Here is a 23,028-nt window from a genome sequence, read left to right as displayed (position 1 = left end):
CAAGGAGTTTAAGTAATGGCTTGTGGTCGACTGTCACAATCAGGTCCCTGCAGCCCAACACGCAGTAGCGCGCTTTGTCCAAGGCGTCAGCGACTGCGAGCGCCTCGCCCTCTACAGGCGCGTATCTGGACTCGGCCGCGTGTGTGAACCTGCTGCCAACAAGGGTCACCTTCCATCCATCAGCGCAGCAGAAGGGCCCGACCGCCGTGCAGCCGTGCACTGACAGTGCTTCTGGAACAGCCAGAAGCCAATTGTGCCGCCTGGAAGTAGCTCTCCACAACTGTATCACCCCACAGGAGTGTGTCGTCCACACACTTGGTCTTGTTGACCAGACATTCCTCGGCAAGGGCTAGTGGGGGCATGTATTGAATGTGCTCTGAGCGTATAGACCAAATAAGTGTCTCCGTAGAGCTTCCCCGTTAGCCTCCGTGGCCGGCATGGGGAGCGTGGTTGGCCTGGTTGGAGGTTCTGCACGCCGCGGGCAGTCACATGGGTCTGAGGTCGCGAGGTTGACCTCCCCGAGCGTTGGGAACCTGTCTGAGATCATGCCGATCAGGCAGCTCTGGCACCCCGTGTCAACCATGGCAGGCAGAGTCACAGTGCGGGTGCGTTCCCGGAGGTCGAGGCCCAGTGCTTTGTAATCCTCGTTTTCAATCGTGAGTGTGAGGTGGATGTATGGCTGTGAGTTGGACGGGCGCTTCATCCACTTGTTACACATGTCATCATACAGGTGGTGAGCGAGGGGGAGTGTGCGTACCATGTCGGCGGTGCTGGTGAGTGTGCACAGCTCGCCGAAGGCGGTCGTCTGCTGTTCGTCGCACACCCCATCAGTCTCCTCCGGTGCGGGCCTAGATGATCGGCCACCCAGGCAAACGGTTGCATTTCCGGTCGTCCTGCTGCTTCCCCTGTCGATATGAGCTGCTGATAGAGTCCGTGCTCTGGGGGTCAAGCAGGCGTGACACTGAGCGTTTTCCTGACTCTTTGGCTTCGATGTACTCTATCATGTCCTTTAGTGGCATATCCTGATTATTTTCGCCAAACCAGATCGAGCTGTATTTCCTGGTCTGCTATGCCGCGGGCGATCAAATCGCGCAGTATTTCCTCTGTGATGTCGTTGACTTGGTCATACCCCTCCTTAGTGCATGTCATTTCGTATTTACACGTGCCTGCCTGCCCTTTTAAGCGAGCATGAAATGATCGTATGGGCTCTTCGTGTCCCTGTCGCATGTTAGATAGGGCCACTCGAGCTACCATTGTGTTTTCCGCACGGACAGCGAGTGCCCTCATGGAAGAGAGAACGTCCTTTTCATCACTGTCCACTAGGCTTTTGCCTGCAGCACGGGTGAGGTCTTTTCTCAAATCCTCCTCACAGCACTCTAGCAGTTGTGTGACAACATCTGATCCAATTAGTTTGGTGCCCCTCTTTTACTCACCCCAGCGGGTTAGGAAGTATGACCAGGTCTCGGCTGTTCCAGCCAACGCTATGGACGGGCGCCTGAGTTTCTCCATTTTGGCATTTGCGCGCGGTTCCCTGGGGGCTGCAACATGCGTGGTCGCGTGTATGTTCAACATGGCCACCACCACTGCTGCTTCTGCATCTGTAGCCACACTCCTCGATAGGGCAAGGCACATTCATCCTTGGTCTCAGTTTTGTAATTTCGTTTGTTTTCAATGATGCGCTCGTATATCCGGGTTCCCGGGGGACATTACACTCGCGGTCTGCCCACTCGTTTGATCGCATTCTTTCGCGACGTCGGAGATGTCTGCTTGGCTTAATCCAGATGTTTGGTTATAAATAAGAACAACTTACCATTTGTTCACTTGCTTTAATGAACGACAGCAGTGAAATGACAATAACCAAACATGTCATGAGCAGCTAAAAGTGCCGGTAGGTTTACATCTGAATAGAGTCATTAACTTCCTGTTCCGCTATGTGCAAAAACATGAGGACCGTAGTGCAATATTCCCTAATATGCCTACTGCTTTTATAGGAGTTATACCGCATCTTCCCTCAGCGATTCCAACCATCCTGCATGTCTTTAGATGATTCGCCATGAAACACACTAGAAAATGCATTTCTTTCAGAAAATGTGGCAAGAGCTTTCGTGAAAAGTGACGTTGGAAATATGTTTTAGTAAAGCAACCTAGTTCAAGACGTAAAGAAATGTTCGATGGCTTAAATCAAGTGAAGGGATTTGAACAGTCTAAATGGAGTAAACAATGTAAACCTGCACACCATTTAAAAAGAAATGTTGGAAACAAATAAATGGAAGAGTTAAACTAATAGACAATGCAACAAAGTTTGAATACATTTGAGAAAATACAGAATAGCTAGGTCTGTGTGGTAGTATTTAGGAAAAGTTTTGACCTTATTCCTTCATGTCTAGTTCAGTTGTTCAGTCTCAAACATATCAGTTGTTAATTTGCTCCATGTTTGAACGAAGATTAACGGTTAAAATTGACCAAGTTACGAAGTCTGAAGCAGTTGTGTGTCAGAGTGTCAGAGAAGAATTCCGAGCCAATCTTAACATTATAAAATTGGATTGTTGATTGGCAAGTTCTTTCCCGTGTGTCTCTCGGTGAACTAATGGATGTAAAGACGTTACCACTTATCTCAAGGAGCGGCAGTTGGCTCGACATGCGCTTCATGCTCCGATGCTGCTGCTACATCAACAAAACGTCTGCACCTCAGAAAAATAGTTCCGCTATACATTGCATAAACGGGTCAGCTTGTTAACATATTGCAATATAAAAGAAATGTAGGTAAATATATGATATATTTAAATGTGGTGTCATTCTTATTAAAGATCCCATGTCATGAAAATTTCACTTTGAGGTTTTTTAACATTAATATGAGATCCCCTAGCCTACCTATGCTCCCCCAGTAGCTAGAAATTGTGTTGGGTGTAAAACAACCAGTAGGCATTCTGCCCCGCCTTTGAAGAAACGAAGCTCAGACGTGCCGTTTTGGAATTTCCCCGGTGTGTCGTCATAAGGGGAGATGCAACCTCTCCTTTCTCTGCCTCGCCAGCCCAGAAAAATTTAGCCCGCCAATAAGATGCGCCCGTGAGAGCGCCGTGTGTGTGTGTGTGTGTGTGTGATTACACATACTGTCACGCAAGTATGGTACACTTCTTTGTTATTTGGGTAACCGGTCTGCTGTTGGTGTTATATGGCACGTAACACGTCGGACTCTCGTTTCTTGTATTTCCACAACGAGACTTGTAGTGGGCGTTATCTCAGACATGTTTGAGAAGGAATTGGGGGAAAGGAACTTTGGCTTTGACTCCCTGAAGTACATGAACCACGACATGGAGGAGAAAGGGATTGTTGCCCGCAAATATCTCCTGCTTGAGCCCCTCTTCCCGCTGCCGAGGGACCACCGTGTCGGCGCTGCCCGCTGCAGGAGGCAGTGGTGCCTAAGCGCTGACCGCTGGTCAGTCTGAAGTAGACTGGTGCAGTCTACTTCAGATTGATGTGGACGTGGAAGAACCAGAGGGTCAGCGAACCCAACGTAGTCGTTTGTGATTCATAATATCTTCTGGAGGCCCAGCTTTTGGTCGTAATAATATATATTATTTGATAGATATCCATGTATAATATATTATTTAGATGTAGAGCTCCAGGACTCCCCCCGGAGCACCCGGAGTGTTCTAGAATATTTACAGAACACTGCCAAAGGCTATGTGCGCCTCGCCGTTGCGATACATCCACTGTAATCGGAGCGCATGGAACCGTGGCAGCAAGCTGCTCAGGGATACACCCCCACCCTCCACCTTGAACCACCTCTCTCCTCATTTGCATTAAAGCTACAGACCCCGAAATGGTGCGTTGGGGAAAGCTCAATGTGCGACTCGCGAATTTCGAAAACGGCTTCAAATACTGCGTTTGGGGTCCACTAATATCTACATTAAAGCATCCATAAAGTAGCATGCTATGGGACCTTTAAAAATATTATTTTATGAAACTTAAAATTATTCTGATAATATCCAAAATTATGCAACGGTTTCTGCTGGCAGCTAAATTGAGCGTCGCATGCATGACCTAATTATAATATACAATTGTATATTGTATGTAGCCAATTGAAAGGGATTTCTATACACTCTCCTTGAACCTAGATATACCTCCCGTCCTCTCTAAATGAAAGGTGTTGTTATAGTTTGCATTGCAACTGTAGCCACCAAGTCTGATACTTTGGCCAATCTAGTGACTTCTTTGTTGTAGAATCCTTTAATTGTCTTGCAGCCAAGTCCACTTCACCCACAGTGTATTGCAATTTAACTTGGTCTCTCCTCTGGCCAATCCTAAAATCGCCACGTTGGTCAATACCCCTCACCTTCACACAGAAATCAATTGTTTACAACAATAAAAGAGTAAACGAAACGAACGAAAAGTTGGAAAGCGTCTATAATCATGAATAAAAAATAACGACAGCAGACAAATTTAAACAAAAACAGGATAGAGGTGTGGATTAAAAGGTCCCATTGCCCGTGTCAAAGCACCCCATTGCCTCTGTGCTTGAGCATGTGCCAACGCAAATTGCTAGGGTCACTGAGGCTGGCGTTGCACCTTCAGGGCTTCTCCCCGGAGTGAGTCCTCATGTGGACCTTCAGGATGCAACTACGACTGAAGCGCTTCACGCATTGGTCACACCTGTAGGGCTTCTCCCCGGAGTGAGTCCTCATGTGGACATTCAGGTTTGAACTCGTACTGAAGCGCTTCACGCATTGGTTACACCTGTAGGGCTTCTCCCCAGAGTGAGTCCTCATGTGGCTCTTCAGAGTGGAGCGCTGACTGAAGCGCTTCATGCATTGGTCACACCTGTAGGGCTTCTCCCCAGAGTGAGTCCTCATGTGGATCTTCAGGGAAGCGCTTTCCCTGAAGCGCTTCAGGCAATAGTCACAACTGTAGGGCTTCTCCCCGGAGTGAGTCCTCATGTGGACCGTCAGGTGGGAATTCCGACTGAAGCGCTTCACGCATTGGTTACAGCTGTAGGGCTTCTCCCCGGAGTGAGTCCTCATGTGGATCTTCAGGTGAGAGCTCGACATGAAGCGCTTCACGCATTGGTTACACCTGTAGGGCTTCTCCCCAGAGTGAGTATTCATGTGCCTCTTCAGGTGAGAGCTCCTATAGTAGCACTTCACGCATTGATCACACCTGTAGGGCTTCTCCCCGGAGTGAGTCCTCCTCATGTGGCTCTTCAGGCTGTCTTTCAGTTTGAAGCGCTCCGGGCACTGGTCGCACCCGTACGGCTTCTCGCCGGTGTGGGTACGCCTGTGGATGACCATATTGGTTTTGTCGGGAAAACACTCGCCAGACAACACAGCGGGCCGGTCCTTGCCGCCGCCCTGATGCCCAGTCAGCTCCTCACGGTGGACCAGCTGCTCGCCACGTTCCAGGCTCTTTGCCCTGCTGTGTTCCGTGGACAGCGAGCTCAGAGCCTCTGGTTCGGACGCAGTGAAGAGGGTGTCATGGCCGTGCAGCGCCAGTGGGCCCTCCCCTTTTCCGTGGACGCTCAGGATCCTCAGCTCCTCGCTGTGACTGGACATGTGGGAGGAGCCAGGGGCGTCCACATGCAGACCAGCTGAGGGGGCGCCGCGCTGTGTGCTGCGGTCTCCAAAGTCATCGCAGTCTTCTGCAGTGGGAATAAAAGGCAGAAAGTAATTGTACTAATTGTACTAAATTAATAATTTGCACAAAGGGATACAGTATGTATCTATTTGAGAGGTAGCACCGCTACGTCTCCCCCTTTTAAAGATGTGGGGAGGTCATGAAGACAAAACCCAGACGATCTGTTGTTCTCCATCCCCTGTTTTACCAATACTGTAGTTATATTGGGAATCAGAGCTGATCTGAGCATTCCTGACACCCGTCTGCTATGAAGAAGATGTAAATCATTCTACTATAAACTGCACAAGTAGTCCTTGTGTTTTAGCGGGGCTCTGGTCATAATGCACTTTCAAAAGAGGACCAGGCTTTTAAGTGAAAGCATAATTAGTAGAAGTAACCACACGGAGATAACCATGGCAACCGGTCAAACAAATTTCCTTGTTACGATTATTCTGCGCTCGCATCCGCCGTGTTGATGAACAAATAAAACCCCTAAATGCAATGTGTATTACTAACCTACAGCGGGCATGCCTCCACCAATATCCTCTTCATCCTTGGTTAAAATGGTGTCTGGGGTCTGCTGCTTTCCACAGAAAGAAGGAAACACACACAAGACATAATCTTTCATTAGCACAAAATAGTTGTCAATCCCCGCTAACGACACATTGCATCATAAAGGTGTGTGCTTTCTATGGGTGTGTGTTAGAGTTGTAGCAGAGGAAGCCTCTCTTCATGATGGTGAATGATATCCAACCTGCCCAGTCAGCTCCTCACGGTGGACCAGCTGCTCGCCGCGCTCCAGGCTCTTTCCCACGCTGTGTACCGCGGGCAGCGAGCTCAGAGCCTCCGGTTTGAATGCGGTGAAGAGGTTGTCATGGCCATCCCCCGTCAGTGGGCCCTCCCCATTTCCATAGACGCTCAGGATCCGCAGCTCCCTATTGTGACTTGACATGTGGGAGGAGCCAGGGGCGTCCACATGCAGACTATCCAAGGTGGCGCCGTGTTGTGTGCTGCAGTCTCCAAAGTCAGCGCAGTATTCTACAGAGGGAAAGAATGACAGAATGTAATTGTGTTAATTCATTATTTGCACAGTGTTTTTTGGTGTAAATGTAACACCTGATGTGTTGTTGTAAAAACCTACATTTGCATATTGTCAATTGTATTTATTCATTTTAATTATTTTTCTCTATAAACCCAATTCTCACGGGTTGGTTCGACCTGGAAAATAAAACCCTGTTTTCGAACAAAGACCTCTGGTCTCGTGTGTACTACTTTGGAGCTACACATAATGTTTTTAAGTTTCTTGAAGTTGGAATCATGCTTAGCAACGCTTAGCAACGGTGAATTATTAAAAAATTATTCACCACCAGAAGTTGTGACGGCCCATGCAAGTGAACAGAGCGTTCAACAGCATTGAGAAGAGCCGTGTAATCAATAACTATAGTCATATTATATTATTGATATTCTACGCGAATCTGACTATTCGACGATCGTTGCCCATCCCTACCTACTAAGAGGACTAAGTCTGAAGTATGGGCATATTTTGGGTGTTTAAAAATACCACGATAATACCGAAAACCGGGATAATTTTGGCCACAATAACCGTGAGGTTAAATTTTCATACCGTTACATCCCTAGACACAACCCATGGTATCTGTTTTCCTATCACCTGTTTTAACAAAACTGTAGTTATATTGGGAATAATATTATTAGGGATGTAACGGCACCATGAAGTCACGGATCGGTTCATACCTCGGTGCAGACATCACGTCTCGGTACGAGTTCGGTACAATGAAGGGAAAAGAAAAAACAATAATGCAGAAGGCAACTATTTTTTATTGTCTCAGGTTGTACCACCTAGTGTCATACAGTCTCTCCCCTGAGCTAGCTGCAACAGCTTGAACTGTGTAATCTAAGATTTAAACAGTAAACAATAAGTACTACACTTAACCTCCAGACTCCAGACTCAGTTATAAAACAGAAAATTCTGAATGTCTTATTTATGAAACTGCAAAGTAAACAGAAATTGCGCATTTCCACCAGAGGGTGGAAATGCTACCGAATCACTACCGTGACATCCGTAGTGATTCGGTTCAATACGAAAACATGTATCGGTACACCCCTATTGGGAATCAGAGCTGATCTCAACATTCCTGACACCTGTCTGCCATGAAGAACATGTCAATAATTCTACTATAACCTGTATAATTAGTCCTTGTTTTTTTAGCAGCAGAGTACATACTCAGTTGATCCAGGTCGTTTTCTTGCTTGCTTTATATGCAATGTGTATTACTAACCTACAGCAGGCATGCCTCCACCAATATCCTCTTCATCCTTGATTAAAATGGTGTCTGGGGTCTGTTGCTTTTCACATAAAGAAGGAAACACACACAAGACATATTCTTTCATTAGCACAGAATAGTTGTCAATCCCCGCTAACGACATATTGAATCATAAAGGTGTGTGCTTTCTATGGGTGTGTGTTGGAGTTGTAGCAGAGGAAGCCTCTCTTTTGGATGGTGAATGAGAAGATGATATCCGATTCCAACCTGCACAGTCAGCTCCTCGCGGCGCACCAGCTGCTCGCCGCGCTCCAGGCTCTTGACCACGCTGTGGTCTGCAGACAGCGAGTTCAAGGCCTCCCGTTTGGACGCGGTGAAGAGTGTGTCATGGCCGTCCAGCGCCAGTGGGCCCTCCCCTTTTCCGTGGACGCTCAGGATCCTCAGCTCCTCGCTGTGACTGGACATGTGGGAGGAGCCAGGGGCGTAAAGACTCTCTGAGGTGGTGTCGCGCTGTGTGCTGCGGTCTCCAAAGTCATCGCAGTGTTCTGCAGAGGGGAAAAAATTACAGAAAGTGATTGTTTTGAAACATTATTTGAAGAAAAGGAGACAATAAAGAAACTATTTAAATGTATGTAGGTTCAAAATGTGTACTAGTGCAGACACAGATTCCCTCAACTCAAAGCTCAAGCGGTTGACCAGGTGGAGGACACTGAACGAACACCAGCGCAAAATGATACGAGCACAACATGACATTCAAGACAAGCGTAATTAATCTATTTTGGCAATAACAAGCGACAACTTGTTATTCCCTGTAAGCTGATCAGCTAACATTTATAGGTTTTGAATGAATCGATGTTTGAGATTATGAACCAGCTCATGTGGCATCTGTCTGGAAACCATTTTCGGCTCTTGACTGTTTCCATCTTTGAAATGCAACTTCCAAGTTTGACTCGAGTTTCATCAAGGCCCTGGTCTTCATGCTTTTCAAAAGAGCACCAGGTAGAAACTAGCAGTCAGCCTAGAATCCATGTGTGCTGTAACATGAGTGGAATTTCCAACCGCCTTGTGTTTCGGGCCGGATGACTGAGGAATACATTACATCCAAGACCATTCAAAGAGCAGGAAATGGGACTAACATAGGGTGACCAGACGTCCCAGATTTCCAGGGACAGTCCCCGTTTTCGGTGATCTGTCCCCGGTCAAAGCTGTCCCCGGAAATGTCCCCGATTTTGACACTGAATGGGGGAAAAATGCGCGCAGACTCAAACACCAGTTATTACGGTAGTCATTTAACGCATCACCAGAGAAGACGTCGTATGACGTACAGACGTTATCAGGGCGTACGACCAGACGCAGCAGCGTCAACAACAACAATCTAGGGGCGGCAAATAGGAAAAAGAGAAGATCAGCGGTCTCATAAATGGTATGTTGTGTGTGAACTTATTTATTTTGTGTGAATTGGCAGTAGACTTGGCTGTGTGTGTGTGTGTATGTGAGAAGTGATGTAACGTTAAAATAAGTATGATTGTTTATCTGAACTGAAGACCTAACGTAACGTTACAAAAGTCAGTGAACGTTAAGATCATGACAATGTTTTCATATCCGTCATTAGTGAAGCTGTAATGTTAATGTTAGCATGAGATTACCAGGTGATGACATTGTATGTGGCTCTGTTTTGGAAGAGGGGGAGGTGGAAGACTGCTTTGGTAGCATATGATTTTCCTGTAGGCATAGGGACCTGAGACTGTTAAAATAATAATAATGATGATATTATTCATTAAAAATAAATAAATTAATAATAAGTCAATGGTTGATAGTTCTGTGTTAGGCTGCTGTTTTTTGTGTCGGGCTGTGTGGGTAACCAATGACTGTAGTAGTTATAAATGCAGACCATTTGATTAGCTGATGCCCTGGGTCACTGTTTTATATGTCACTGTTTTTAGTAAAGGTATAATAAAGAAATAAATAAGTAAACAACAGAGAAGGAGAGAAGATGAAAAGAGCAGGAGAATAGTGTGGAAAGGCAGAAATAAAGAAGCAAACAACAGAGTGAAGGAGAGAAGATGAAAAGAGCAGAGAATAGTGTGGAAAGGCAGAAATAAAGAAGTAAACAACAGAGGGAAGCTAAGGAGAGAAGAAAGAAGGGTGAAGAAAAGAAAAGCATTGAAGGAGAAGAGAACAGACGAGAGTCTTACATCTTTTGATATGTTTTGACTCGGTAATTATTATTAATTACATCTTGATGATATTTACTAGCTACTGGTCTGGCAGCTGTCTTTGCACACGACACTTAACTTTGGAAGAGAGATTTTTTTGCATGATACTACTGATGCATGATATTTGTGGGTGCTGATATTTTGATGTATTAACCTTTTGCAGGGGCGCCACCAGGGATGTTGGGCCCCATTAAAAGATATCACACTGGGTCCCACCATCACACACAGGCAACGCCAACCATGTGCAGTTTCTGTAACCACACCTCTACCTGTGAAGGCTTCAATTATCTTATGGTCCGATACTAACTTTACAATATCTACTGACACTGAGCTGTGATAATATAACACTGTGAAGACATGCAGGAAACACTCTGCATACTGATAAAGTGTTTGTTTAATTATAAATTTGATTTTCTATTAAAATCCATTAATGATGTTTTTTTATTAACATAACTAATGTTCTAATAATTTTTCAGGGCCCGTGTCAGTCACTGGCCCACAGAATTGTCCTAACTTTTCGCCCCCTAATGTCGCCTCGGACCTTTTGTGCAATAAAAGCTGGTTAAAATACATGAAAAAGTACTTGTCCCCATTTTTTATTTCATAATGATAATATGTAAGGATTTTTCACCGCCGCATTGAAAATGTCCCCGATTTTGGTCACCTTACGTCATTATTCATTGTTCATTTTGAATCATCAACTTTTCCCAATTACTTCAAATGTAACAACTAATAGTGACCCCTGAAACCCTGGACCGTCTTGTTTTCCACCCATCACGGCCCGGGACACAACTCACCATCTCCCTGTGGTTTAGTCTGTGGTTTGCAGACGTTGGCTCGAGCCAGGGTAAAACGACTTGCCGCACACGATGCATTTGATCTCGTTTGAATCCGCAAAGAAAACAGCGTACTCCTCATCACCTTCATCCTCATCCTCAGCGCTTGGTTTTCTTTCATGCTCCGAGTTAATTGCAAGCGAATCGTAGCCGAGCCTTCCAAGAGCAGTTGGCTAATCTCAGATACAGCACCTTTCGCAAGTACATCCATTATGGACGAAAGCTGTTCTTCCAAAGTTGGGCCGCACGGTGACATGTTTATTAACAAATGTATACTGTTGTGGATAAAAACCCACAATAGAATACAAAATACGAGCGGTCGAAAAGTACTTCCCTTTCCTATGGAGATGACCCGGAAGTGCTTGGAGGAAAGGTGGTTCGAATTCTAAAAATGCTTAGGAAAGGAGCCTCAATGCTTTCTTTAACCCTCCTTTAGCAAAGGTTCCTTATGAGCTTCCTTTACGAAAGGAGATAGAGTGGCGAAGTCACGCCTCTTCCGGTAGAGCTCATGGGACCTATGAGATCGAAAAATATGAATGGGTGTCAATGGAGAGAAAATAATTATTTTCTGGTCCCAGTCTTTATATGCCCTGGATTACACATATGCTGTTTGTGGATTTAAATGATAATTTTTCATGCAAAGAAAACTAAAAATGTTTGTGAAGAAGTTTGATAATTTTAGGATTTACGTGAGGCCGCTTTGTGAACTACAGCTCTTCGCTGCTCTCGACGCATATGATATACGTCACCACACCCGCAGCTTGGAACCCAGGCCCCCAGGATAGGCACATACTTCCGCAATCCACCAGTGCTCAGAGGCCAAGCCTGGTATTGCAGCTGTTTAAGCTGGCTGTGGACGGGGTCCGTCATTTCAGGCGGCCCAGAAGTAGATATCGCCGTCCACTCCAATACAAGTGGGGAACAGGATTGTGTCTCCGCAAAAAATGTCTGGATATCAACCAAAGGCTCATAATTACCTTCATGCCATGTCCTAAAAAAATGTAAGTTTTTTCTTTTCAAAACGCCACCTCAAGCGTTTTATTAGCCGTTATCTCGCTGGTGTGCAGCTGAAAGGAGTCCTAGTGAAACAAATGGCATCCGAGAGGGCCTAGTTCAGTGCTCCGTTAACGTGTCCGATTTTTCGACTGGTTCATCTGCTGCTCAATAACTCTCACGGTCCTCTGCTTGCGATCAGTGTGATTCATCATGTATTGATCCATTTATTCAAAAGATCCAAAGACAAAGAAGCGGTGCATTACGGTATCAGTTCTATATTTCTGCATCCGGTACGTCACGGACTAGCCCACGTGTCTTGGCCGCATAACGCGGAAGCCAATCGCTCCTGTATGTTACCATGCGCCACTGAACAGTTTGTATAGGAATGAATGGGCGGCCATTTTCCAGTCCGTGGTCCATCCTTTATTATGTCCATGCTTGGAACTCGGCACCGTAGTGCCGAGTTCGTAATATGTAAGCCGTAGACGCGGGAAGTCAGTCCGAGTGGGGGGTGCTGAGAGAGAGTCTATATAATGACGTCATCAGGCGCGGTCTTTGCATAGAGGCGTTGCTAGGCAACGGCCTTGGGCCCCTCCAACTGTAGGGGCCACTCCTGACTGGGAGCTGCACACTTCCCATAGGCCTACAGCTGGTAATTGGGGCCCTTTGGACAGTAATTCACAGATAAATGTTGATTTTTTTCTTAATTGGTGATTTTTGTATGTTTTAAATTGGAAAGAAGAACAACAGAATAAATTACAAAGAAATACCGATTACGTGCACTCTCTTTCGCGTTAAAATGGAATATTCCATCCATGCAGTTGTTGTGACTCGTGAGCAAAGACGTGAACTTATCAACATTAGCAACATGAAGCGCCACTACCCAAGTGGCGCTACAAAAAGAAAAAAGAAGGAAGAGGCTAAACTAAAAACAGATGCTCTCCCAAAATTAACAAGCTTTTTTAGCGTGACAACACCACCGGACACAAATGTTTTGGTGGAGGGGGAGGGGGGGGAGGAGGTGCCGCCGGGCCGGCTGTTGATGCAGCAGGAGGAGGAGAGGAGCTAAAAGCATCGTGCACTGATGACAAAGATGACGAAAATGCCGTGGAGGATGCAGTGAGTAGGCCTACTGCTGCCGTTTCTGATTCTGACCACCCAGAAGAAAGTGATGCTCTAAGTGATGACCCGGGTTTGTGGCCCACAGTAGTCAATGACAGGGAACGGTGCGAATTGGTTAAAAGAGGGCCCGTGCAGCAACAGTCAGAATCTCTAAAAAATGCTCAAACTCTGCCTCCTCTCTCTCATATTTTCACTTTAAGTGTTGTTGTGATTAATAATTATTCTTTATCATTAAGTTCAGTTACAAATGCTCTGTCACACTGCTTTACTTTTTTACATTTATTTATTTTTTGGCATTCAGATATATACATATATTTTATTTAAAGATATGTTTATTGATTGCACATATAAAAAATACAGTTAGCACTGAAAGCTTCAATTTCCTTTTAAAACTATTTTTGTTAAATAAATATTTTGCATTTTGACATACGATGGTGTGATATCTGAAAACGTATTTCTCGCATATGAATGTTGAGGGCCCCACTAGCTAAATTCGCCTTGAGCCCCCAAATTGCTAAGTCCGCCTCTGGACGTCATAATAAATGCTGCGCAACATCCAATGTTTACAGAGACGATATGACGGGTGACGTCACATTTAGGGCTCCGCTCTGATAAACACTTACTGGTGTGTAAAAATACTAACTCTGCCAACTAGCCACTGTTATTCGAAATCGTTAGCAAGTAAACAATGTGGAAATTAGAGTAAACTCGGCTGATACTGTGCTAAATTGCACACACTAACAACATGCCGAGAAGCTGTTGCGGTCCGGGATTATACACAGCGTTATAACAAGGATTCAGGAGGTTATTTCTAAAGGTTTACAAAATAAAGTGACAGTAAACGAAAGCCTACATTTTCATCCAGACTTACGAGTTGTCTGATATTAGGAAGGTGACGATTTCTCCGTCAAGTGAACCGTCCGTCCATCTTTGCTCTTTTTTTGCCAACCAGTTTTCGTGCAGGATTCCAGAATTAAAACGATAACATTCAACGTGTCTATTAATATGGCCAGCAACATTTTACACCAGTTTTAGAATGTTTTTCACTACAACAGATGTTGAACACCAACATGCTTATGTAGGCTATAATCAGCATAGTAGGCCTACCATATTGAGCTATGGACAGGTCACATACGGAATGCAGGGAATTGGAAGGCTTGTGTTTTGATCGCGAAGTTTTGCCTTCTTGGCGCCAAAAAAATCGGAAAATACTTATTTTCTGCGACACATTGCACTTGTAACAAGCTTGACTTTTCGAATTTTCCCGTCGCGCACACAGCATTGTTCTGGGTTGTGCGTCACTACGTCAGCCCACAGACAATGTCCTAAATAAAATTAAATGCTAATATGATAAATATAACAAAAAGGGTGGATGTCAATAATTTCATGAATAATCATGTTGTATGATAAAAATTCTACTCAAAAAAAAAAAAGTATTGATTTGTTCAGAAAACGTTCTCACTTGCAGTTACAGCCAGGGACCGCCAGGGGGGGTGCTGCAGCACCCTAAGCACCCCCACTTCCCGCGTCCCTGCGTAATATGTAATATTCGTAATATGTATGCAGAGATAAACCTTCTGCCTTTGTCAACCATACTCGTTCTTTCAAGGACAAATCTCTGCAGCCATTGATTAAGCTTTTTCTTTGTCTTTTCACCCATCAAATTAAAGTTTACAGAGCATCTCTCCTCCTCGTTATTCATTATATTAATCCCTAGAAGTAATCTTATCTTTTGATTGGTATGTTACAAACCTGGGAGGTGTCGCTTTCTAAGGGAAAAAAGTTCACACTTCTTCAAGTGTGAACGGAGATAAAGCTATCATCAGGACATACAAATGATAAATCAATTATATCTAAGACAAGCCGAATATTGTTTGAGATATGTATTTTTCTCACGAATCCCTGATTGGACTTCATCAATAAAAAAACCTTTTTTAATCTATTTTCAATTGTGGCAAACATTTTGTAGTCAGTGTTTACTAATGAAATAGGTCGCCAATTATCTATAAACAGTGGATCCTTTTTGGGCTTGGGGATTAACGTAATTAAGCCTTGGGTCAGTGACGGAGGTAAAGAACCTTTTTCAACACTTTCTAATATTACTTCAAGTAGACAAAGAGCTAAATCTTGTGTAAAAGCCTGAAAAAACTCTGCAGAGAGGCCATCAACTCCAGGAGATTTGTTAGTTTTACAATGTTCAACTGCAAATGTGATTTCCTGCAAGGTTATATGTTAAGGAACAGGGCGAGGGGACCCAAGCGCTGGACACAGGGAGGCAGAGACGGGGAAAAAGGAAACAGGGTTTATTGGGACACGGGGTAGGAGACAAGCTGGGGCGAAGCAGTCGGGCAGGCGAGGGTTCGGCAACAGGGAGTCAGTCAGACAGGCAAAGACTCAGCGACAGGTGGGTAGTCAGGCGGCCGGCAGGGGTTCGGCGACGGTTAGGCAGAGTAACGGACGGAGAACGAAGGGAGAGGGGAGAGGGTTATCAAGAGAACGGGAACCCTGAACCGGGTCTAGAGAATGCTGGTAGGACCGATGCGAACTGGGTAGTTGTAAACGACGAACTGGCGCCGGTTGGATGGAGATCCCCGGCTGAAGTAGAAAGTGGAGATTGATGATTGAAAACAGGTGTGACGGAAGAATTAGATACAGTGGCGTCAAGTGGCCACTAGATGGGGGTGTTGGACCGCATAGCAGGACGCGGCGTGTCATTATAGGGTCAGTGCAAAATTTCCTATCATCTTGAGGGATTGGTGTGACAATAAGAGGGTTCAAGAAAGTAGTGGCTGATTAATGTCAAAAAATAAGTGATTCATCATCATTTTAAAATTAATATTTGGTTGTCCGAAGTGTCCAAAAAATAAGTGATTCATCATCACACAGAAATCAATTATTTACAACGATAAAAGAAAAGTGAATGAAAAGTTGGAAAGCGTCTATAATCGTGAATAAAAAATAACTACAGCAGACAAATTTAAACAAAAACAGGATAGAGGCGTGAATTAAAAGGTCCCATTGCCCGTTTCAAACCCCATTGCCTCTGTGCTTGAGTATGTGCCAACGCAAATTGCTAGGGTCACTGAGGCTGGCGTTGCACCTTCAGGGCTTCTCGCCGGAGTGAGTTCTCATGTGGACCTTCAGGCTGGAATTCCGACTGAAGCACTTCACGCATTGGTTACACCTGTAGGGCTTCTCCCCGGAGTGAGTCCTCACGTGTCTCTTCAGGTGACCGCTCTGATTGAAGCACTTCACGCATTGCTTACACCTGTAGGGCTTCTCCCCGGAGTGAGTCCTCATGTGGATCTTCAGGTGAGAGCTCGAAATGAAGCGCTTCACGCATTGATCACAACTGTAGGGCTTCTCCCTGGAGTGAGTCCTCATGTGGATCTTCAGGTGAGAGCTCGAAATGAAGCGCTTCATGCATTGGTCACACCTGTAGGGCTTCTCCTCGGAGTGAGTCCTCATGTGGACCGTCAGATTGGAACTCCTCATGAATCGCTTCAAGCATTGGTTGCACCTGTAGGGCTTCTCCCTGGAGTGAGTCGTCATGTGCCTCTTCAGGTGAGAGCTCCTATAGTAGCACTTCACGCATTGATCACAACTGTAGGGCTTCAGCCCAGAGTGAGTCCTCCTCATGTGGCTCTTCAGGCAAGAGCTCGAAATGAAGCGCTTCATGCATTGGTCACACCTGTAGGGCTTCTCCCTGAAGTGAGTCTCCATGTGCCTCGTCAGGTGATAGCTCGTAAAGTAGCACTTCACGCATTGATCACAACTGTAGGGCTTCAGCCCCGAGTGAGTCCTCCTCATGTGGCTCTTCAGGCTGTCTTTCAGTTTGAAGCGCTCCGTGCACTGGTCGCACCCGTAGGGCTTCTCGCCGGTGTGGGTACGCCTGTGGATGACCTTATTGGTTTTGTCGGGAAAACACTCGCCAGACAACACAGCGGGCCGGTCCTTGCCGCCGCCCCGATGCCCAGTCAGCTCCTCACGGTGGACCAGCTGCTCGCCGCGCTCCAGGCTCTTTGCCACGCTGTGTTCCGCAGACAGCGAGTTCAGAGTCTCCAGTTTGAACACGGTGAAGATGTTGTCATGGCCGTCCACCGCCAGTGGGTCCTCCCCTTTTCCGTGGACACTCAGGATCCTCAGCTCCCCGTCATGACTTGACATGTGGGAGGAGCCAGGAGCGTCCACATGCAGACTATCCAAGGTGACGCTGGGTTGTGTGCTGCAGTCCCCAAAGTCATCGCAGTCTTCTGCAGAGGGAATAAAGGCAGAAAGTAATTGTCAGACCTGCAAACTCCTCAGAGGAAAAAAGGTGACATTGTCACGGGGGGATTTTTTTTTGATTGTAATATACAAATGACACTAGTCTGAGCGTGACTTAACAAAACTCAGCATACTTTATCAAAAATCAATGTCAAACATCCTTGAGGCTTATAAAAAATATTTTATTTACAACAATTTTTTCTTTTTTGTCTCTTGTGGGGTGTTCCACAAAGCCGGTTTTATCACATAACCGGGTAAGTTAACCCAGGGTTTGCTGTAACCCTAGGTTTTCCGTTCCAAAAGGATCACGGTATGTTAGTTGCTATAGAAACATATGCTCTGAATCAAACCAGGTCGGAGCAGGTGATGCGCAGGTTAAGTTTGAAACATAACCCGGTTTTGGGTATTTAAACCCGCGTTCACCGCAGTTTTCACAATGGCATGTCCTTTTGATGAGAGAACTGCTGATATCGGAGCGCAAATTATGCGTGCCATCCACCGGGAGCGATTGATAAGACCACGGCTCGACATCTTGGCATATCAAATGACTTTTTGCTGGAGTGGAGAGATAGGCCTATAGATTCTCGCGCAAATCTTTAATATATTTTCATAGCCTTACATAGCCAACACTACCAATCGAGGACCTGGCCTCAGTTCACTCCAGACTATTTGCATAGCCCTCCGTTTTTTGCAAATGGTACTCTTATCTAGCCTATAATGTTGGAGATGCTGAGCCCATCTCAGTCCTTTCAGATGACCCATCCAAGATTTGTATCGGCCTCCTATCATACAAAGATCATACAATATATCATACAATATTGTCCGAGTACTATGCCGAGAGGCACTTACAACACAAAGTATAAAATAGTCCTAACGGACTTGCATCCACTGGAGAATGTTTGATCGCTACACGCACTAATCCATCTTGATCTGTGAAGTTGATGAATTGTTACTTTTAGGTTTTCTACCCAGTTGCCAAAAAAATAAACATTTGGAATAGTATGCGCTGTGGCAAGCACATGGTTTGCATGTGTTACTTCGAAGGCAAACAAAATCTAAAATACAAGAAAACACAAAAACCTACATTCAACCAGTGGGGTATGGCCCCTGTCTCTCTGAGGAGGTAGGTACTTCCAGGTACCCCCTCCATGCCAGGGCGCCCTGAATTTATGTTTATTAACAGCTCCTCCACCGGGGTCAAGACAATTTGAGGGCCAGATCCAGTCTGCCGACTGTCGGCCTTTTCACGATTGGCTTAAAAAAATGGCTTATTTAAATTTATACCAATACGATGGTGGGAAAAGCTTACCAGTTTGTATGTTTTTTATAATTCATTCTTATACTTGATCCGCTGACCGCTTGGAAGCCATCGGAGTACATATTTTTTTAGAAGAAAGGGGTTATGTGGTAGGATCTTTAAGAATGCTTAACTGGGATATTTATATATTCATGGCTCAAATATTAAGGATCATACTTTTGACGTGTAACTAACGCATTTACGCGGTCAGCGATCCGCTGCCAGGCTTTGGTTCTCCGGGTTGCAGAGGCTTTAGCGTTCCCTTTTCTTGTGACAATGTCCTTCTACTCGTCATAGCTCTCCAGGAGAACCTGAAGTTCCATTTCATTGAAATAAGCGGCCCGTTTCGCCATTTCGATCAGGGTTTCCATGATCCATGCATCCCGTCTTTTTAGGTTTGGCGTGGACACGCACAACCCTGTGTTAACCAACCCTGAGTTGATTGAACCTATGCATAACCGCTGCTGTGGAACCGAAAACTCTGGGTTAGTCACTCGGCACAGGGTAAATCAACCTCGAGTTCAGCATTAACTCAGTGTTTGTTAAACCTCAGTTCGTGTAACACCCCTCTGGACGAGTGTTTCGAAGCTCTCTTGCGTTGTATTGCGCGGATGCGGATGCGCATGCGCGGTAGCCAGGCGACCGTCTCATCCAATGGCGAGCTCAGTTGGCGCTGTGTGCTTCAGGATTCCGATTGGCCCAGAGAAATGTCAATTATAAGAAAGATTCTGAAGCAAGTGCTGAGATTCTGATTGGCCCAGAGAAATGTCAATTATAAGAATGATCCAATAATTTTTCACAATTCTGGACCCCCCCCCCCCCCCCCAAAAAAAAACCTCTCCGGTTCTACACGATTCACGTGAATGACCAAATTGACTAAGAAAACGGCGATTGTCGCCAAAAAGCGACAAGTTTGCAGCTTTGAATTGTACTAAATTAATAATTTGCACAAAGGGATACAGTATGTATCCATTTGAGACGTAGCACCGCTACGTCTCCCCCTTTTAAAGATGTGGGGAGGGCATGAAGACAAAACCCAGACGATCTGTTGTTCTCCATCCCCTGTTTTACCAATACTGTAGTTATATTGGGAATCAGAGCTGATCTGAGCATTCCTGACATCTGTCTGATATGAAGAAGATGTAAATCATTCTACTATAAACTGTATAAGTTGTCCTTGTGTTTTAGCAGGGCTCTGGTCATGATGCACTTTCAAAAGAGGACCAGGCTTTTAAGTGCAAGCATAATTAGTAGAAGTAACCACACGGAGATAACCATGGCAACCGGTCAAACAAATTTTCTTTTTACGATCATTCTGCGCTCGCATCCGCCGTGTTGATGAACAAATAAACCCCCTGTGTGCAATGTGTATTACTAACCTACAGCGGGCATGCCTCCACCAATATCCTCTTCATCCTTGGTTAAAATGGTGTCTGGGGTCTGCTGCTTTCCACAGAAAGAAGGAAACACACACAAGACATAATCTTTCATTAGCACAAAATAGTTCAATAGTCAATCCAAAAATAGTCAATCCCCGCTAACGACACATTGAATCATAAAGGTGTGTGCTTTCTATGGGTGTGTGCTGGAGTTGTAGCAGAGGAAGCCTCTCTTTTGGATGGTGAATGAGAAGATGATTTCCAACCTGCCCAGTCAGCTCCTCACGGCGGACCAGCTGCTCGCCGCGCTCCAGGCTCTTGACCACGCTGTGTTCCGTGGACAGCGAGCTCGGAGCCTCCTGTTTGGACGTGGTGAAGAGGGCGTCATGGCCGTGCAGCGCCAGTGGGCCCCCCCCTTTTCCGTGGACGCTCAGGATCCTCAGCTCCTCGCTGTGACTGGACAGGTGGGAGGAGCCAGGGGCGTCCACATGCAGACCATCTGAGGTGGCGCCGCGCTGTGTGCTGCGGTCTCCAAAGTCATCGCAGTGTTCTGCAGAGGGGAAAAAAAGATTCAAAGTAATTGTTTCGATACATTATTTGCACAAAAGGAGACAATGTGCATTTGTACACTTGAACGAAACTATTTAGAAATATCTTTATGGAACATTGACACAGGTATAATTGTGTACTGCAAACACAGATTCAGAGCTTGAGAGGAATGTCTCCTCCTACCAACTCCTCCCTAGAGCTCCCAAAAAGCCCAAGCGGGTGACCAGGTTGAGGACACTGATCAAACACCAGTGCAAAATCACATGTGCACAACATGACATGCAAGATGGGCACACTTATTATAGTTTACAATAACAAACGACAACGTGTCATAGCCTGTAGGCTGATCAGCTAACATTTTTACGTTTTGAATTTAATGATGTTTGAGATTATTTGTTTATTCAACCAGACAGAAATCACATTGAGGCATCTATTTTACAAGTGAGCACTGGCCAAGGTAGCAGCACACAATTAACATAAGACAGACAAAGGTAATCAATAGGGACATAAAACAAAGTCAGAAATTAAAAACAGGCGCAGACCATTTGAATTGTTTGGTTGAGATACGACATCAACAACTCAGTAAGTGAAATGAAAACGGTACGTTTGAGTGATCTCTGAATTTCATTCCCAGCAACTGGTGCATTATAAGTAAAAGCAGTCTTTCCAAATTCTGTCTGCAGTCTATCCAAATTCTGTCTCTATCAGTGGAACATGTTATTGAATATACCTACTCGAACGCAGATTATACTCCTGTCTATTGAATGTGAAAGACTAATTATGTGATAAGAATGATAAACCAGCTCACGTGGCATCTGTCTTGAAACCCGTCTGGGCTCCTGACTGTTTCCATCTTCGAAATGCAACTCCCAAATCTGACTCGTTTTTCACCAGGGCTCTGGTCATGTTTTGCAAAAGAGCATCAGGCTTTTTAGGGCAGGCAGAATCTAGCAGTCAGCCTAGAATCTATGGGTGCTGTAAGATTTGTGGAATTTCCAACCGCCTTGTGCTTTAGGCCTGATGACGAGGATGAGGAATACATTACATCCAAGACCATTCAAAGACAGGAAATGGGATTAACGTCATTATTAACTTGGAATCATGATTATTAAAACTTTTTCCAATTGCTACAAATGTAGAAAATAATAGTGCCCCCTGAACCGTCTTGCTTTCCACCCATCACAGCCGGGACACAACTCACCATTTCCCAGTGGTTTAGTCTGTGGTTTGCAGACGATGGCTCGAGCCAGGGCAAAATGTCTGGCTGCACACGATGCATTTGATCTCGTTTGAAGCCGCAAAGAAAATATCTTACTCCTCATCACCATCATCCTCCTCCTCAGCGCTTGGTTTTCTTTCATGCTCCGAGTTAATTGCAAGTGAATCGTAGCCGAGCCTTCCGAGAACAGTTGGCTAATCTCAGATACAGCACCTTTCGCAAGTAAATCCATTATGGACGAAAGCTGTTCTTCCAAAGTTGGGCCGCATGGTGACATGTTTATTAACAAATGGATACTGTTGTGGATAAAAACCCACAATAGAATACAAAATACGAGCGGTCGAAAAGGACTTCCCTTTCCTATGGAGATGACCCGGAAGTGCTTGGAGTAAAGGTGTTTCGAATTCTAAAAATGCTTAGGAAGGGGCCTCAATGCTTTCTTTAACCCTCCTATAGCAAAAGTTCCTCATGAGCTTCCTTTGCGAAAGGAGATAGTGGTATCCCATAATTCTTTACGGCGGCAACATTGAAAGCAACATGCCACTGACGAAGCTTACCGACACTACCCGAAGACGCACGAGAGACGTGGTAAAGCAGAAGAGAAGAAAATACAATTGATAATAATGGATGCCAATTCCAGAAACATAATTATTTTAATATAAATGAATTCATTTATTGCTGGTTAGTAAGTACGGTGGCGCATTGCAGTCACATCACAAAAAAAATCAGGTCGCGTTTCTGGTATTTCCACAACGAGACTTGTAGTGGGCGTTATCTCAGACATGTTTGAGAAGGAATTGGGGGAAAGGAACTTTGGCTTTGACTCCCTGAAGTACATGAACCACGACATGGAGGAGAAAGGGATTGTTGCCCGCAAATATCTCCTGCTTGAGCCCCTCTTCCCGCTGCCGAGGGACCACCGTGTCGGCGCTGCCCGCTGCAGGAGGCAGTGGTGCCTAAGCGCTGACCACTGCCGAGAAGGTGGTCCCTCGGCAGCGAGGCTCCAGCGGGAGACAACCGCGCTCAACAAACCCTTTCTTCTCCATGTCGTGGTTCAGTCTACTTCAGATTGATGTGGACGTGGAAGAACCAGAGGGTCAGAGAACCCAACGTAGTCGTTTGTGATTCATAATATCTTCTGGAGGCCCAGCTTTTGGTCGTAATAATATATATTATTTGATAGATATCCATATATAATATATTATTTAGATGTAGAGCTCCAGGACTCCCCCCGGAGCACCCGGAGTGTTCTAGAA

General features: G+C 45.3%; 1 protein-coding gene across 1 annotated transcript; it reads right to left on the bottom strand.

The window, feature by feature from the left end:
• Positions 1-1,121: 1,121 nt before the first annotated feature.
• LOC130386028 (zinc finger protein 268-like) lies at positions 1,122-23,009 on the bottom strand. Its single transcript, XM_056594815.1, is given in 11 exon segments — positions 1,122-5,635; positions 6,127-6,193; positions 6,365-6,648; positions 7,908-7,974; positions 8,160-8,437; positions 10,906-11,329; positions 14,815-14,831; positions 16,146-17,315; positions 20,005-20,068; positions 20,271-20,554; positions 21,755-23,009. Coding segments are annotated over 11 exon segments (4,014 nt in total). The 5' UTR covers positions 22,050-23,009; the 3' UTR covers positions 1,122-4,571.
• Between the last annotated feature and the right edge of the window lie 19 nt (positions 23,010-23,028).

Source organism: Gadus chalcogrammus, chromosome 7, assembly GCF_026213295.1.
Source record: "Gadus chalcogrammus isolate NIFS_2021 chromosome 7, NIFS_Gcha_1.0, whole genome shotgun sequence".
NCBI lineage: Eukaryota > Metazoa > Chordata > Actinopteri > Gadiformes > Gadidae > Gadus > Gadus chalcogrammus.
The sequence above is the reverse complement of the archived record's forward strand: the minus strand, read 5'-3'. Positions and strand labels throughout refer to the sequence as shown.